This window comes from Thermobia domestica, chromosome 2 (genome assembly GCF_964235325.1).
Source record: "Thermobia domestica chromosome 2, izTheDome1.hap1.1, whole genome shotgun sequence".
In the NCBI taxonomy this organism is placed as follows: Eukaryota; Metazoa; Arthropoda; class Insecta; order Zygentoma; family Lepismatidae; genus Thermobia; species Thermobia domestica.
This window is the reverse complement of record NC_137455.1, coordinates 223,071,769-223,090,467: the sequence shown is the minus strand read 5'-3', so window position 1 is coordinate 223,090,467 and position 18,699 is coordinate 223,071,769. Positions and strand designations below refer to the sequence as shown.

Genomic DNA, 18,699 nt, shown 5'->3' with positions numbered 1-18,699 from the left:
CATCATGTTGTTTTACCACTAGTAAGTGTCAAAATTAAAGTACCCGAGTTCCCACATTAACTTTGCGCAACCCAACCAAATAGGACACGGGCTATCCTGCAGTTCATTAGAATATTATGTGCTTGGAAGCCTCCAGGAAAACAATCACTTCATTTTGCTCGGTGCGAGTCATGGTGAATTTAGACATGGGCCGCCACTGGTCTTATTACTAAATTTATGTATCAAGACTACCGTTTGCACTATTTTCAAAAGTCAAATACTGCAGACTCTCGACTAGCCGGCTCGCAACTATGTGGCCTCCGTACTATTCAGATCTAGTTAAAAAGAGTTTTTTTTTTTAATACATTTGTGTAATCATTTATCAACGTTAAAGTTTTGTAATTTTAAAACTGTATGTATGTATATTACATCATGTTTTCTCAACTTGTGGTATGCGAGTCATTGCTGGGTGATACGTACGGCTTATGGTAGTACGCCAGTGGAAACATAGAACCCCTGGCTTACATTACTTCATGTTTCCTACAGTTAAATTATCTTAAAATGTGTACAATATTTTTATTCTTGGACTTCCTTTTAAGCATACAGTAGAGTACATAACGAACATTTATCAAGTCGATAGAAACTATTAATAAGAGCTGGATTTGATACAAAAGTATTTTCAGTGGTAGGGTGAGCAAGAAACGAATAATTATATAACTCCGCCCTATCTGGCTTATTTGTTATCCGTCGTGCTCTTTCGCCACATTAGGACGGATAGTTGGGAGTTTATTGTATATACATTTACAGGACGAGACAAGAAAACTTTATTTCTCGCCTTGTGGGCAACACTAACTGTAGGTAGTGTTATCTACTAGAGAAGTATTGTACCTTTTTAAATTCTAGACGAGACGAGTAATTTCTCGACTATTGTAAGCAATATTAGTTCATCCAAGTTTTAGATCCTATACTGTTTTGGTATTACGTGATTCATAGCATAAAGACTTTGAATTGATAAAGTAATTGTACGAACATAATGAAAAACATTTATCAACCTTTAAAGATACACAATTCATTAAACAACATCAATAATAAATGTTTTAAATATTGTTGTGTCGCACACTTCGTGACCTTTCGTGATGCGCAAGGATTCAGATATCTTTTAGATAAAATTAAGCAGAAATATAACTCATAAACTTTGTACATGAATTTACTAAATGAGACGAAAAAATTTTCGAGACAAGAAAAACTTTCCGAAAATCGAGACAAGTAAACCTTATTTCTCATACTGTGGGCACTAATTGTAGGCAATCTCATAACTTAAGAAGGAAAGGCCGTTGAGTTTGGGGGGACATTGCTCATAGATAATGTTTGGGCCAGGGGCGGATCCAGGGGAGCGTTCAAGGCGATGGCCCCGCACCCTCCAGAAGAGGAAACTTCTTATTTTTATATATAAATAAAACCTATCCCAGAGTTTGGAGCTCTTAAAAGTAGCTCTAAATAGCAGTATTACAACCCATCGCCCCAGAAGTCCGTCCTTGACCTACCACTGATTTGAGGGCGGGGCAATCTCAGAAACACAAGTGGTAATCACGACCAATACGTTAAAGTCCGCAATCTTGAATATCACTATTTTAAAAAAAAAAAAAATACGAAGATCGGGATGCGATACACGTTTATTTTTTTTCACAGGAGTACAATGCCGATGAACGTTTTATCCTATTGCTATTCCCTCACAACACATGTTGAAAACGTCCATCCTGTGCAACAATTGTGTGTGACACACTTCTTTACCAATCCTTACCGCCCTTTCACATTATCCGGCGATTTGCCGGCTCCGTTTCCGGTGAATTGCCGGACAAGGTAGAAAGACATTGCAAGCAATGAAGCTCTTCACACATGTGCGGCGGTCGCCGGACATTTATCCGCCGAGCAAAAGCAGCCGGATCTTCCTGCTAGAATCCGGCGCGGCAGATCGCCATGTATAGCCAAGCGGGACATTACAAGCAATGAAGTTCTTCACATATACGCAGCAAACTGCCGGATGGGTGTTGGGGAGGAAGCAAGCGTTGCCAGGAAAAAGTATAGAGTGGCTGCGATAATATGGATTCTTCTTCTTCTTTTTTTTACGTATATACAGTACACCTGGAGTAATTTTAACCAGACTTGTTACATACAATATATGGGAAAAGATGACACGTGAAAATAATCGAAAACGACCGATACTACCGAAGTGTCGATGGCCGCCATGTGCATAATTCTGATGCACAAATAGTGGGGTACAAAATACCCCGAAATATGGCTTGGCGGCTAACGTGTTAAAGGAGTCCAAATCAATGTAAATAACTTTTTTCTATGTAATAGAAGATTGGGAGAAATAAATGCCCGATTAGCACTGGACAAATGATCTTGTAATTCTGTAAATTTGTGGTTCCCCAAAATTGAAATATACACTTTCAAATATTTCAGCAATATTATATATTTACTAATAATACATTTATGTACTTTCGCAAAGCAAGAGAGAATTCATGATGTGATATTTGATAAATATACCGTACCATATATATTTTATAATTATCTTTAACACTTCTATGGTTGTAATTTTTTGAATAGTCCTTCGAATACAGGGACTAGAGCAGGGCTTTAAAGAGACTTGAGTCAATAGTCGGAGCTCTTAAAATAAAAGAATAAGCCCGAAATACAACAACAATAATAATAATAATAATAATAATAATAATAATAATAATAATAATAATAATAATAATAATAATAATAATAATAATATAATGCCTACAGATTAGCCTTGGGCTCAGTTGTTGTGTTGACTTGGGATTCTGGCAGTGGCGGATCTAGCCCGGGGCCGAGGGGGCCTAGGCTCCCCCAGTTTTCAGGGTGACGAAAATAATTTAAGCTATTATTTATATATTTTTGAAACTTTATAATAAACTCATGATATACTTCTCATAGTCTGGGGTCTGGTAGCCCCCCAGTTTTTACCTTCTAGATCCGCCACTGGATTCTGGGATAGATCTCAACCACGGACTATCCTGAAAGGACTTTATCCTGGTTTTCCCAGTCACAACAGGTGAATACCGGAATCGTATTTTAAATATCCAGAACCTGGCCGCTATTTTGCTCAAGTCTATCGATTGTGGAAACAGTATAGAAATATCTCCATTAAGTTACCACTTCTCTAGAAAAAAGGATGAGCCCATATGTCTCTGACTTTTTTTCTGTCTATCTTAACAAGGCGAGTAGAAGACACTTTTTGCATGTCAGTTGCAACCACCACAATACGACAAGTGTTACAAGGTTTTGTTTCCTCAGTTGCACAGCAACCCTGTTCGGATATTTTTCATCCACGGCAAAACGCCGGATAATATGAAAGGGTACACTTCTCATCCGGCAAACTGCCTGAAACGGATCCGGCAAATTACCGGATAATGTGAAAGAAGCCTTATACTTAGTTAGCAATGTGTGGACAGCAGCGTGAGCATCCAAACATCAGCTATGGCATTGTGACTTCCCAACCGAACACCCTTTCGTATGTCAGACCTGTAACCTTTGCTGTAACTTTCTGGACGAGTTTAATATTTCATGTGTTAGTTTTCATTATTTTGACACAATTCCAACTGTTTTGGTACATTTCCAGGAATTTTGAATGTTCGTTAAATTTTCAGTCTGATAGCCAGAACAATATTTAAGAAAATGTATTATAGTACATCCTGATTATGTATAATTTTGTTTACAAAGTTTGTTGAAATGAGTAAGAAAATTTAAGCGACAAACAACCGAATGTTTAGCCGGAGTGCAACAAAGTAATAAAACGTGTAGTATAACAGGAAAATTATTTTGCTATTACATCATTTCACATAGTTGCTGGCAAGTTTCTCAATACATATGTAACACATTTCATCCCAGACCTTACCATGATGCTATATCATCAGGTCACGATACATTAAATTAGTGTTTTACGAAGTGAGACTTAACGCAGAAAGAAAGTAAGACATACATATGTTGAACTTCCCTGCATCTCTTCTTTATGTTGAACATCTTCCAGTATTCTATTTCTTTTAAGTAAAGAAAAAAAAATGGAAATTGTTTGCTTTCTGTAGTCTATACACAAAAAACTTGTTTTCCAATTATCATGCATCAGCCGCATTGGAGGTTTGATCACACGAAAAGAAAAAAAATGAAGAGCAAAGCGCGAATCTGCCGTGGAGATGTCATAAAAGCCTTTCCATTGCATATTCGTACCTGATTCAATAACAAGAATTCTTTATGTGCGGTCAGCATGTCGGGTCTCATCAGCGTTATTTCTAGCTTTCCAGATTGGAATTGACTATTTCCTAATTCAGTTCGTTTTCCTTTGTAAACACTGAAGTCCCACCACTAAGAATGGAACCCAGAGTCATACGTATAAAAAGCTAGTAGGTTGCTAACCATTGAGGTACATAAAACTATTCTGAATCTAAAGAATAGTGTATATATACCTATAATATCGAATGTTTTCATGATCGTGTTAAAGATTTCGGGATGGATATCTCATGCCAAAAAGAGAGAAAAGGAAACACATTGCTCGAGAAATAGCTTAACGAAGTCACATTAAATTGAAATTTATATTATATTCAAAACCACCGAGGCAACTGATGTTATGGAAAACAAATTAATGATGCAAACAAACAAACGCGAGTCTTACATTTTAAGGAAATAACTTTCATAAGATTAAATTTTGCCGATATTCTTCGCAGGGATGACATAGATCTTCAAGCCTTGAAAATAGCAAAGTGAGGCAAATAAAATATCGTAAAATTCTTATAAAGGAATACTTTGATGCCAGTCTGGAGTCGATATGTATTTCCTTCCTAAAATGGGAGACTGCTTCTCAAATTTGTACCCATGCTCAGAATCTTCAAACAACAGATATATATATAATATTAAATTAAGAATGAATAGATACAGTTTGAAAAGTTTTTAATGAAAGAAACATCTATTATCACTCCGAGATCTGTATGTTGTAATTATCGAAAGTTGGCGGTAAATCAGAATTAGAAAATATGTCATGTACTGCTTGTTTTAGTATATGCCAGAATTGTGGAAATCACGGAACACATTATAGGGTCTAATGTTCGTTTATGATATTTCTTCTGTACTCTTTCCTGTTCTTCCAAATGCTTCACGAAAAATTTTATATGATAGTCGATACATTTGTTTTGTAAATAAACTACTGAGAATTTGACTTACCTTGTAAAATTAATTTTTTGAAGTTAACTTGATTAAAACTTTAATGGTACACGCATGCGCCTTTGGTACACTGGTTCGGGGTTCGATTTCCAGTGAGAGAGCACACAATTTTATTTTCACCATCATTCACTTTTATTAATCACCCGTCTTCTTTAGCCTAACGGGCATAACCGTGGGATGTTAGAGTAAAAAAAATTGCATTTCATTTTTTCACTTTTCAAAGTACGGAACATAAAATTCGATGCTAGAGATGTTTTGATTGTCATATCATAGCTTCAACACAGGCATGACAACTTCATGTGTTAGAAGTTGTATTGTATTGTATTTATTTATTTATTTATTTCAATTCTCTGCACAACTACTAATAATTTGGACTTGCAATCTATCTGTTCTTTGTCAATCTATCTGTTACATGAACAGTAGATTTTTAAACTTATGCAAATTGAAAGTTTGTTACGGCTTAATGGTTTAATGTTGTGTATTCTTTTCGTCTTGTAGATACATGAAGTACCTGTATCCTTACGAATGTGAGAAGAACCAACTGAGCACGCCAGCGGAGTTGCAGGCGGCGATAGATGGGAATCGACGAGAAGGACGTCGGAGTAGTTACGGAACATACGCAGAGATGGTACAAAGGAACCAAAGCCTTGCTCCAGGACTTTCCGCGCAGATGTCGCCGTTGAGTCTCGTCACGAGCAGACCTACCATGAATGGCAATGGTATGAATCACCATCATCCTAATCCACTAACAACAGGTAGGTAGGGCCACTAACAAAAGACAATTATGTAGGTAGGAAGCCCTCGTTATGAAATACATGCTAACATGGCAAGTTCTGCGTAACGTCCACAAGATGATACTGACAAATATTAAGAGAACTTTTTCGTGGCGGAAATTTACAAACCATTTCAACAAAACTACTTCCAGATGAAGGAAATATGAAACCCCTTCTTTCTATAATCGTTCTAATACAAAAAATTTCAAGGAAAAATTCTGTCTTTATTTATACTATATTATAATTGTCTAAAACTCAGAACATTCGTATACTACTACTTCGTATATAAATATCAAGTAAAATACAAGGTAATAGGAACAAGTACGAGAGAAAGAGAATATTTACAATACAGTTTTTATTGAGGCATCCATGGTCAAAATTAAAGAAAAAAAATGAAATGAAGTTGAAAATCATGAATGCTCAGTGCGTATTTACAATTTTGTTTCGGGGGTAGGGAACTTTGCTAACTTTATTCCTGGAAGTGTGAAAATTCTGCAAGATATTTACTTTAATATAGTAAATAAAATTTCGGGAGGTTAAGCCCGGAAGCCCCCCTTAAAAACGTCACTGTGAATGCCTGTCGTGTATGTTCATGGAAGTATGCATATTGTACTTACAAAAAATTATCATATCACTAAAAACTCATATACTTATATTCGTTTGACTTTAAAAAAAGAAGGAAACAAGAGAGAAATATACATTTTTGTCGTTTTCTCATTTTATAATTCATGCATAACGGTTCCTTTGGATATGGAGTCATCACATCCGTTATCTATGTTTGTTTGGGATTAAATGTCCCTTCCATAATTGGAACTACAATATATTAGAAATGAATTTGTAGCTCAACATAGGATTCATACCGAGTCTGCTAACATCTAGAATCGAATCCGAATTTTTTGCACTAAAGATAAGAAATCATTGAAAGCAATGTTATTCGAAATACAACGAGAGATTAATATAGATTTGCCGTCAAAATTCGAAGAAGTCTAATTAACATTATTATAAACATTGCTTTCGTATAATAGAATTTCTAATTCTAACTAGTTTAATTATTGATATAACCGGTGACAAGAAACTTCCGAATCAATAGCAGTGTGCCATTGGCTGTAGATACTAGATTTATTAAAGGAAACCTATAAAAGTGGTCATCATGGTCACCTGACCACAACCACACTACTAACTTTTCCAAATAGGAGATTTCGGGCTGTGAAATTTTAGTGTGAAAATTGGAGTAATTTTCATCAAAGGATAACCATTGAAGCGACTGTTCTGGTTCCTCACACTTTGAATATAATATTGTAAAATGTTGAAACGTTTCGAGAAAATGGCATGATTTGTATTAAGATAATTTGTTGTTTATTCAATGCCTTAATTTAAACGATGAAATTAGGATGAATATTACCGATCTCTATCGTCACGAATCATTGTGATAAGTGGCAGTTTGTTTCCAGGCTATTTCTTATAGATAAAAAAAAAAAAAATGGATTGTGCAGTTTATGACGTAATCAGCGATGATTTCAGGGATTTGGACGGATTACCTCCGAGACATATCTGCGATCGTGCTCAACGTGAGTTACAAATACCTAGGTATTTTTTCACTTCTATTTTCACCCTCCGTGTTTGAAGTTCCTTCCGGGAGAAATTTTCTGAAATAATCACTAGTTACAATTAGATCAACCTATTAGAAATCTTGAAAGCAATCGTTAGTTCATTTAATAGTGTTTGTAAGTATTAAGTGAACCAGTAGCGTATTTTGTGTGCTACCGAGCCTACCGACGTTAGCCCTAGGATACTACAAAATAATATTGTTATAATATAAAAGAATTAAATTGATAATTTTATACTTTAGTATCTTCTTTCAGTGATACAAGTTTCTGAGAACTATATATATTTAGAAAGATTCATTAACTTCTTTGTACGCAGTCTGTCTCGCGAACTTAAGACGTGTTCAATCTGACAACGCTGGAGAAACCACTCTCTAACTACTACAGCAAGAATTATATCAATGTCTTCCCCTTCGCTCCACCTCTGCCCACAGCTTACGAACGGGCTGCCAGATAACAGTAGTTGCCTCCAGAGAAATCGGTTTCTTGGGCGTGAACGAAGAGTAAAGGGATACTATATGAGTAATGGCAAGGCATTTTGGGGGTCTCTGGGAATTGTCCCGGACACCTTGAGCCTTGTTCCGTAGTGGTTTGCGTCAACGCAACGAAAATTTTGTGTTTTACAGTATTTTGTGATAGTTGGCATAGCTGTTATAAATACTTGTTTCATTGTTTGCGTTTCGTTGCCAAGGCTCTTACAGACTGAGGCTTCTGCGTTGGCTAATCGCCTATATCAGCGTTCTTTATTATTCAGCTTCCATTTACTCTGCTGAGTAGGATTACCTTCTATCCAAAGCAAAATGTAGGAACAGTTCATGGAACAAATGAAAGTGGAAATGTAGGATCGTTTTTCCGTAATATTAATAAGATGATATACCTAGGTAAGTCTTGCTAGTAAAGAGAAAATCATATTAATCTACTTGATAAAAGGAAAGTGTGTTGTAAGGTTTTTCTTATTTTGAAGACTGTATAATAACTTGGAAACTAAACTCCGATGATAATAATAATAATAATAATAATAATAATAATAATAATAATAATAATAATAATAATAATAATAATAATAATAATAATAATAATAATAATAATAATAATAATGTTAGATGTTATAAAGGTTAGTGGTAGCCCAAGCCATCAAACTAGCGTACGCCACTGAAGTGAACCACTTCTCAAAATTGTGTTGTTTGATGTTGCTGAATTATTATTATTATTTTTTCTAAAAAAAGCAGTTCGTATTGTAGAGATGACCGTTAAGGCAATCCGCTATCATTTTATGATCGCTTTTAAGTTTTCGTTTATTAATAATAATTCAAATTAAAAAGAAAAGAAAGAAAGAAAAATTGGCGGTATAGTTTGGACGTAATCTCCATGTGGAGAACTACAATAATAACAAAAAGTACCGACAGAAAATTGCGTGCTCAGAAGCGCTGTAGAACTGTCTCCAAGTAATTCTTAGTTGTTGTTGAAATGGACGTAATTAATTATTGGGAGTCGTCTATCTTATGAATATCTTGGGAGTTATCTATACCTAGACTTCTTTCCTCGTCTGGTTTGAGCCAAAGTGGAAGTTCTTGACACCAAGGATGTGCACATTAAAATTAAAGATACGAGGTGTGACAATTAAATAACGAGACGTGTCATAAATGTGATGTATTGCAAAGAAAGTTACATTTGACTGTTATCCCCTTCAATATACTCCCCTCCCCTATCTATACACCACTGCATACGTGCCTTCCATTGTTCAAATAAATGCTGTAGGTCATTAGATGTCATACTGTTCGACAACTCTACCATTGTTCGTTTCACCTCTTCCACAGACTGAAAATATGTTCCCTTCAATGCAGTTTTCACTTTTGGAAATAGATAAAAGTCACAGGGAGCCAGGTCTGGCGAATACAGAGGATGGTCGAGCACAGGAATGCGCTTGGCTGCTAAAAATTGCTTCACAGAAAGGACATTATGAGCAGGGTCATTGTCTTGGTAGAGGATTGATGCATCGTTCTTCCACAAATCCGGTCCCTTCTTCCTTATTCTTTCCCTCAGCATGATTAGGACTTCTTTGTAGTAGATCTGATTCACCGCTTGACCCTGAGGCACCAATTCAGTCATGATTATACCCCTGATATCGAAAAAAAAAAAAACGATGAGCATTGCCTTCATTTTTGACTTGCTCATCCGTGCTTTTTTCATTCTTGGCGATGTGGGAATCTTCCAGTGCATGGATTGACGCTTAGTCTCGGGGTCATACTGGAAAATCCATGTTTCATCACATGTGATGACACGTGTTAGCAAGCCTGGTTCTGCTTTGAGTCGTTCAATGACGTCACAGCAAATGGTCTTTCGAATGTCGTTTTGTTCCTGAAAAAGGTTTTTCGGGACAATTTTTGCACAAACCTTTGTCATGCAAAATTTGTCTTACTGTCTCTTTGTTAATGTTCGTCATGTCTGCGATCATCCGAATGCTCAGAGGTCTGTCTTTCCGCACAAGTTCATTAATTTTTTGATCATTTTCGTCCGTTCTTGAACTCAAAGGGCGGCCGGGTCGTTCAGCATCTTCAACCTCCTCCCTGGCTTCTGAAAATCGTTTGTGCCATTCGAAAACTCGTGCACGTGACATAGCATTATCACCATACACCTCTTTTAACATTGCACAACCTTCCGTCGGTGTTTTGTTTAATTTCACCAGAAATTTGATGTTAATGCGCTGGTCAACTTTACTATTCACCATGATTCCGGCACTACTACAGAACACTTTCCTCTTAATGCAAGCCTGCAAAGAAAAGAAAAGCTTTCAGAATCATGAAACAAACAGTAGCTGCTAATGAAGGTTTAAGATCAACAACACATCATTAGCTACCTTCCCCCACGATCCTGCGCGGCAGGAGATGATCAGTCTCGTTATTTAATTGCCACACCTCGTATGAATGATAGGGTCCAATACAGAGTAGTTTTTAGCATTGTACTAAGAATTTAACTAACACGTGATCCTAACTTCTGTATTTCTTAACACATGTATGTTCTCTACGATTTATGTCTGTAAAAGCTAGACACGATCTCTCCGCAGAGTTGTCTAAACACATTAAAATAATTTAAATATGGTCAAATAAATTTCTCTTACGTCGAATAATTCTAACGTGTTTTGACGACCCTGTGGAATAAAAACAGTCCGAAATGGTGGCTGGCTTTTTTCGATATAGATCATGTAATAGCATCACCAGTTTGTCACGAAATACAGAAATTAGTACGTCGCGCTAGTCACTCTTAATACGTTATAAACGACTCTTCATAGGGCTCAAAATATCTAAAACCAGTTATGTTAAAAATGGAATCACTTAAGTCTGAGACACTTTTAGTCAATTATTATTCATTTTGCTACAATTTTATCAATAATATATGAAAATGTTCTCCATTTTTATATTACAAGTAATAAGTTTGTAAACAGTATGCGTATCATCGTTTGAAAAAAAAAAAACTACAATCTGCTAGTCAGCAATGTATTTTGCTATATATACACAGTACATTATTAAATAAATAACAATTTCTTTCATACAGATAAAAACTGCCAATTATAATTGGCAAATAACGACATAATATTTGGAGCCTCAAAAGTTATTTTTTTTTAAATTTTCTCGAAAATTACACATGAGAAGAAAAAATGAAATCTTTGAGTTTTACGTCCCACGCTTATGCCGGTTAGGCTAAAGGAGACGGTGATGATGAGTGATGAATGAAATGGTGGAATGAAGAAAGTGGGAGGAAACGGGAGAACCACGAGAAAACACACGCACACGGTGTTTGTCTACCACAAAGTTCACTTGGCGGGGCATGGGATCGAACCCGGGGCCCCAAGCACCAGAGATGAACACTCTACCACTGAGCCACCGCGGCCCCCTAATTACACATGAGAATTTACCCTCAAGCATATTATCTTGTTCCACTGTGCGAATTAGGTTACTAATATCTGGGGGATAATATAAGGCCATACAAGATACAGAGAGATTTTCTGGAGGACTCACTCCTTGGGCACTGACAAAACAGTTATGGGTAGAACAGGAATGTCCTCGCCATAGGCGAGCTTCGGATGCGCCCATGAGATTTTTGGAGGAGGTGTAATTTTTAATTGAAAATGGTTCAATCGATATTCAGTTGTACCATAAAAACTCCTTTAATGACGCTAACCATGAAGGAGAGCTTAGCACGAATAACAATTTAAAACAAGTGAGTGTCGTTTCACAGTTGTGAAACCACGGTAGACTTCTAAATACTGTGAATTCAATTTGGAAATGGATTTATCATCAACATTGAAACTTACAGCTGCAGTAGAGGGATCATGTGAGAGATGAAACCTGTTTATCTAATGCTGAATCTCTATTAAAAGCAGTTGATTGATATGTACAGGTAGTACTATATAAGAAACAATATTGAATAGAAAGATCTACTATTCCTTAACTACATTCGGGTCAGTACAGAAATAAACCTGAGATCAGATATATTCTTTGGATTCTGAATCTATAGAAAAAATCGCTTTCACCTCCTATTACTGTTTTCGCTGTATAGAAATCAATATTGAAACCGGAAGTAATAGTATATTTCTACCAGTTATTTTCTTCGAACACTGAATAGAATCCAAGAAACCGCTTGTCTCTATCTATTATCTTTTTGCTCTATGTTGATCAAAGTTGAAACCGGAAATGGTTTATTTCTACCACTTCCGATTTGAATAAAAGATTTAATGGAGAAGGTGGAACCTATTCTTGGACACTGAAACGATTGCAAAAAATTGAGTTTCGATATCTCGTACCGCCTTTGCTCTGATGCCTGTGAAAGCATAGCCGTTCTACAAGACTGCAGACATTTATGCATAGCATACACTGAAAGTCTAATGATTAATTTTCATAGGAAAGATTAAATTCTCTATTGGGGCCGCGATTGTTCAGTAATAAGAGAGCTCACCTATAGTGCATAGCGTCCCTGGTTCAATTCCAGTTCGCGTCAATTGGGTTTTGTGATGGGCAAACATCGTGTCCGTAGGTTTTCTTTGGGTTATCCCGCTACCTGTTTCTTTCTTAATTCCACCATTTCGTTATTACCGTTATCTCAAGTCTTCCTTAACTTCGGTGCATAATTGTGGAACCTGAAACCAAAAAAGCATTCTCGTTTAACCGAAATAACACAATTGTGGCGGGAGGCGTAAGCAGACATAGACTGATTTTGTTTTAAATGAAAGAGGCAGGGGTTACCAAGTGAACTTGATGGTAAATTTGGTATTTTTGCGGGGGACAATGGTAAATTTGGGTGGGATTGTTCCCAAGTTCTACGGAGGACCTGAGGGAGATTCGTACTGCTGGAGTAGAAAATAAATTTTATAATACGTACATTTATTATATCAAATCAAGTAATAAGATATTGTATCAAGTGAGTAAATTATTGCATATGAATTATTTTGCTTGTTTTCCTATTTCCGAAAAAAATTGAAGAATTGGTTTTCCACTATCTGAAAGCAATATCGAAACGAAGATTGCTTTTCAGCAGACACTGGGTGTGCTTTGGAGAGCCGTCTGCTTGCAAACCTCACTTTAAAACAACGGATCTTTGGACGGAGTTAAGTCACGTGAACACGGTTGGGAATAATTTCCTTCTCTCCTGTAACTTGCAAGACAAAATTCTTTATTTCGTAGCTGGACAGCATAGAATCTCTGTTTACAAGCTAATTGGGTTTTATCCATTTTCTGAAAATTATGCATATGCTTTTATTATATTCACATATACGATTTTGTTCAGCTTAATATCTATCTACTGACATATCTCATCTTTGGGAAATTTCATTCCCCTCTAACCCCGTTAAAGCGCTAATAATATTGTACAATTTCTTAAATAATATTAATAATGCATATAAGTTTTAAAAAATAACGTCACGTTTTTGCTTTATAGACTATGCTTTAATTGCTCTTTCATAAATAATAGAGCTGACTTAAATGTCATTCAGATTGAATAATCTTGCCGGTAGGGATGTTCTATTAGCTGGCTTCGTAATGGGAAAATAAAACTGTATATACACCTCTTGGGGTGGGTGTTCGGATCACATGCATACACACTTAGTAATGATCGCTTTCTGATTGGACAAGTGCTATAGGTGTAATGATCGCGGGATACGCCCTAGTGATGTATTGTTAACTCTCCATAGCTTCCCCTTCTTCCTAACCTCATCTATTCGATCAATCAGTACTCGCCCACGTGGATCGAAGAAAAGAAAGGAAAGAGAGAAATGAGGGGCGCTTGAAGGTGAAATAATGCATTAAATGTATGTAAACATTTCAAGAGTTACATCATCAGTGGGCGGGTAAAATAGTGCTATCGTGTGATCATTTCTTAGCACCTATGCTCTTTTGCAACGCAGATGTGAAGTTAGTTAAAGCTGGCAATCACCGATGTAAAAGAATAAATTCATTCTTCTTAAACCATGATGAAAGCCTGAGGATGTAATGCACAAGTTGAATTCAGTTCATATATGCCTCGAGTTTTTCGAATGTAGGGTTGAAGTTTTCGTTATTCGCAGTTGTTGTTGCCTCGAAATTACCTACGTATTGAGATAAATCTGTAGATTTTTTCGGTTTCCAACTTCCTTTCCTTGATTTTATTTTTTAATGTTACGTAAAATTTCTTTTCATCATGAAAACATCTGTAACTGTCGATGCAGATTATCTCAGCACTAGTAGCTGATGAGAAAACGTATTCAGGGGGGAACATGCAGTGGAAATGATAGAGCCCACCGCATCTAATGTAGAGAATAAGGCGTAGAACTTTTCATTCGACTATAACTTCATTTCCAGAGTTATGTGAACCCTTTTACATTCCAGACTTTGACATGGAAGTTTGGATTTTCATCGCTCCTGTTGGATTAGTTGGCTTGGTGCGGTTGGGTACCTATTTGATGTAAATTTGCTTCTGTAACATGTTTTGTCAGTAGCTTTGAAATGAAGAACCTTTTAACAAAATACGTTTCTTGTAATTCTCAGAATCATTTTATTCTTTATAACTCAAATTGTAGGCGATTACGAAGAAATGGCAATATATTTTGCTATGTATTAACATAATTACTTACTTAATACAAAAAAGATTAAAGAGATATATCTACAGTATATTCCTGCTACAATGTTGAGTGTGTCTCGAACATTTTGCTAGATCAGAAGCCAAAATAAGCTCTAAAAATCTATTTCAAATGAAATTATTAAACTCATCTCTCTCCTTCCCCTGACACATTTTCCATTCTGCCAAGAGGATATTTTCTTTTTTACTATCGAGTGACGATAAGAGAGAAGAAGGTATGGTATTCAGGAAAAAAAAAAAAAATAATCGAATTTGAGATTTCAAGCAATTTACATGTTTCGTAGCCTCTACTTGTCCCCCCAAAAGATAGTGGTTTTAAATGTCCGTTCCTTTTGTCATATGCCTAAACGGCTCCATGGATTTAATTTATATTCCATAAATCAGTATTTCATTAACGGCTCTATAATTTAGCATAAGTTACTTCCTGGGAAAAATCAACACAGGGCAATTTACTCTTGGGATAAGAGGTTTTTTTTTTTTTTTTTTTTTTTTAAGTTTTTCTCAGAAACAAATCAGATGATTTTATTCATATTTCATAAATATGCGTCTTTTTTTAACTTGACTAGAACTGCAGCATGGCATCATAGCTTAAGAAATGGAACGTGAAAGATTAGTCGATGCCCCTTTAGTTGTGTGTTTTTTAACTGAAAGGAATTCTGATTTTAGTAAATAAAAAAGTATCTTTTTTAATATATAATATGTCCTTATCTACAGCAAAGTAACATAACGCCTGAAATTAGCGTAGCTGTTAGGAATATGCTTACGTATGACAATTGGTCGATTCTATATGGTTTTCTACAAGGTGTTTACAGAATGAACCCGCAAAGAACACTCTTCTTATGCAGACTAATTAATATTTTAGAGGACCACCCACACTTAAATCGAATATGCTTCAGGCTGTACGCATTAATAAAGCTCTTTTGACATTTGGTCAGGGTGGGTCAGTAAAGTAATAGATCTAAGCCGTACGGCACGTGAATAATAATAATAGTATTAAAAGAAATGAAGTAATAATAAACGTTTGGGCTTGGTGCAAAGTATAACGAAATATATAGAGCTGTATGAATACCTCAGTTACTATATAACTTGATAGTGTTTGTCGTTCGTTTTGTACTTACGTTCAAGAAATGTGGCATTATAAAGGTTCAGTGGTAACAAAACACACTTCCAAGAAACAACAAAAGACACCTGCACTCAGTTCTGTCACTTCCGTGGCATTATAAAGTGTCTTTTTATCTTGACCTAAATGCATGCATTTCGTGGCTTTCCTTGTTTGTTCAATTTCAAAAGAAGTTGTTAGCAGCAACATTCACAAGAAAACCTAATCATGGCAGTCTTTGTAGATGGAATTTCTGAATTTCTAGCCAGGAACGTTCGATTTAGTCAGGCAAGTCGCTCAACCCATGAAAAGTTGCTTATGACCAGCGGTGTACGCACAAGTTCAAGGGGAGGAAGGTTCAAACTCCCAAGTTCATGGGTGTTTGTACACGTATCTTAATATACGGTAGTAAATGTTTATTTTTGCGTAACATCTTGTTCAAGGGGAAGGGGCTTAAAATCACGAAAGCCTACTTGCGTACGCCACTGCTCATAACTAGGAGCTTATATACTGACCTAAAAGTTACAGAAAAATAGCATAAACTCAAAGTAACATTATCAAAAATTTACTTTAATGAATGATTATTTTAAAATTGCTGGAAGTTGTTTTCAAAATAGATTTGTTTCGTTTATCATTAACTATATTTTATTGAACGTTATGAAATTTTATAAGAAATCACTTCTATTCTTGCAATACAGCATTGCTAATGATGTAGAATCAGAATTTTAGGGAGACTACATTTTATTTATACAACTACGGTAATAAATGAAACAAGCTATGAGAAAATTAACCTATCAGGCGCGGCTACAGACTTTAGGTTATGTGGTTGTGCAACCTATATTTTTAAACTTAAATGTTTTTGAAGTTTTAAAATGATGTAGAATCAGAATTTTAGGGAGACTACATTTTATTTATACAACTACGGTAATAAATGAAACAAGCTATGAGAAAATTAACCTATCAGGCGCGGCTACAGACTTTAGGTTATGTGGTTGTGCAACCTATATTTTTAAACTTAAATGTTTTTGAAGTTTTAAACTTTATTTTTCAGTGCATTATAATATTAATCTCTCTCTCAGTAGTTCATACGTAGGCTCTATTTTAGACTTCTTTTTTTCTTAAATCGTTTCTCCTTAAGAATAAGAAGTAAAATAAGCATATTGCTTCCTCAGATATTCTACTGGAGGCTCTATTTTATTAGAAGTCACTTCACTGCGTGGTGGTATGTGTATTTTTGGTTTCAGATCAAATTTTGTTTTAGTACGTAAATATTCGTATGGCTATTTTGATCTAATCCAAAAGTGACTTTTGTTTTTGAGGGGACCATAGCAAGTTACCGCGGCGAAACCCTACGATATCTTTGAAAACTCTTGTTTCTACATTTGTAGAATTTCAATTAAAAAAATTGTTGTAAAATGAATTTGAGTACAATCGAATTGAAAGCTATTTCTTATGTGAAAGATCTTCATTCCCAGCGCCACTAACTTTTGACTCGTAGGAACATTGTATTGGTACCATCTTTTTAAAACTGGTCTCCTCTATCTTTTTTAAGTGTTGTATTCTAACAACGATTAACTATTTAGTCTTTTAACTTTATTTGATGCAGTTCCTATTTTCGTTAGAAAATTTTATTGTCCTTTGTAATTTTATTCCTGTACTTACACTCCACGTAATAGAAGTTTGTGTATAAATAATAACTATTAATATTTTCAAGTGTATGATCTTGACTGCTTATGGAAAAAATGTTATATTAATAAAGAATACATGCAAAATGTACGTACGTTTTAAAATAAAAAACTGATCTAAACAATTTAATTCCTCAGTCGCAACCAATATTTATTGATGATATTTTTTGAAGTTACTTATTATTATTATTATTATTATTATTATTATTATTATTATTATTATTATTATTATTATTATTATTATTATTAAGTATTCTGCCTATTGGCAGGTCCTGGGACTAATAAGGTTTTCTTTTTGTTTCTTCTTCTTTTCTTCTTAATTTTCAGTTTAGGCCTGGAAATGTTTCTTCCATGTTTCTCAATTTTCAGCTTCCTCTTTCAACTCCCAAAATTTTCTTCTAATTTTCAAGTCATCGATTAATCATGATGTTCTTCTCCCTACTCCTCTCTTTCTTTCGATCTTTCCTTCTATGGTGGTATGAAGAAGACAATTTCTTCGCAAGATATGTCCAACCCAATTGGCCTTTCTGTGAAGGATGGTGGCTAGAAGCGTCCTCTTCTCTCCTATTCGTTTTAACATATCTGCGTTTGTTACTCTTTCTGTCCATTTTATCTTCTCCATCTTCCTCCAACACCCCATTTCGAAGCTCTCTAAATATTTCTTTAACTTCCTTAATGTCCAAGTACCTGAACCATACAGTCTAATGCTCCATATATAGCACTTGACCAGTTTCTTCCTTAGTCCAATATTAAGGCTGCTGGTTAAGAGTTAAGGCGGATTTTCATGTGTCCTTTACCTCCGTGAGTTGCGAGCGATTGTGCTAAACAGCCAATGAAATCACGCATCGGAGATGGCGCGCTACACTCGCGTCAGAGTAGAAATTTGTTCAATTCTGACGGAAGTAGCGCGCGTACACTATTGTATTCACTGACTAACATGGCGGAAGTCGCAAACTTTCTATTTTACGCATGCGCATTAGCTAGGGAGTAGTAATTTGGCGCAATACACGCACGGATGTATGAAAACGAAAATAATTTACGGTGAATACGCTACATGTGATGCTTCCGTTCTAACGCGGGCATGAAAATCCGCCTTTACCTTTTCTTGTTGAATGCTTCTTTGGCTATGGCAGGGGTTTTCAAACTGTGCAACGCGCCTCCCTGGGGAGGCGCCGAAGGTTGTCAGGGGAGGCGCGAGGACTTAAAAAGAT

General features: G+C 35.7%; 1 protein-coding gene across 6 annotated transcripts in view; it reads left to right on the top strand.

The window, feature by feature from the left end:
• Nucleotides 1–18,699, top strand: part of LOC145678384 (AT-rich interactive domain-containing protein 3C-like) — a 788,039-nt gene that overhangs the window by 694,106 nt on the left and 75,234 nt on the right. For 4 of the 6 annotated variants that reach the window (XM_081748463.1, XM_081748461.1, XM_081748460.1 and 1 more), the window contains one exon: nucleotides 5,719–5,975. In XM_081748463.1, the coding sequence (XP_081604589.1) occupies nucleotides 5,719–5,975 (257 nt within the window). The remainder of the gene's footprint in view (nucleotides 1–5,718; nucleotides 5,976–18,699) is intronic. The other 2 variants (XM_081748464.1, XM_081748462.1) reach the window with 1 other exon arrangement.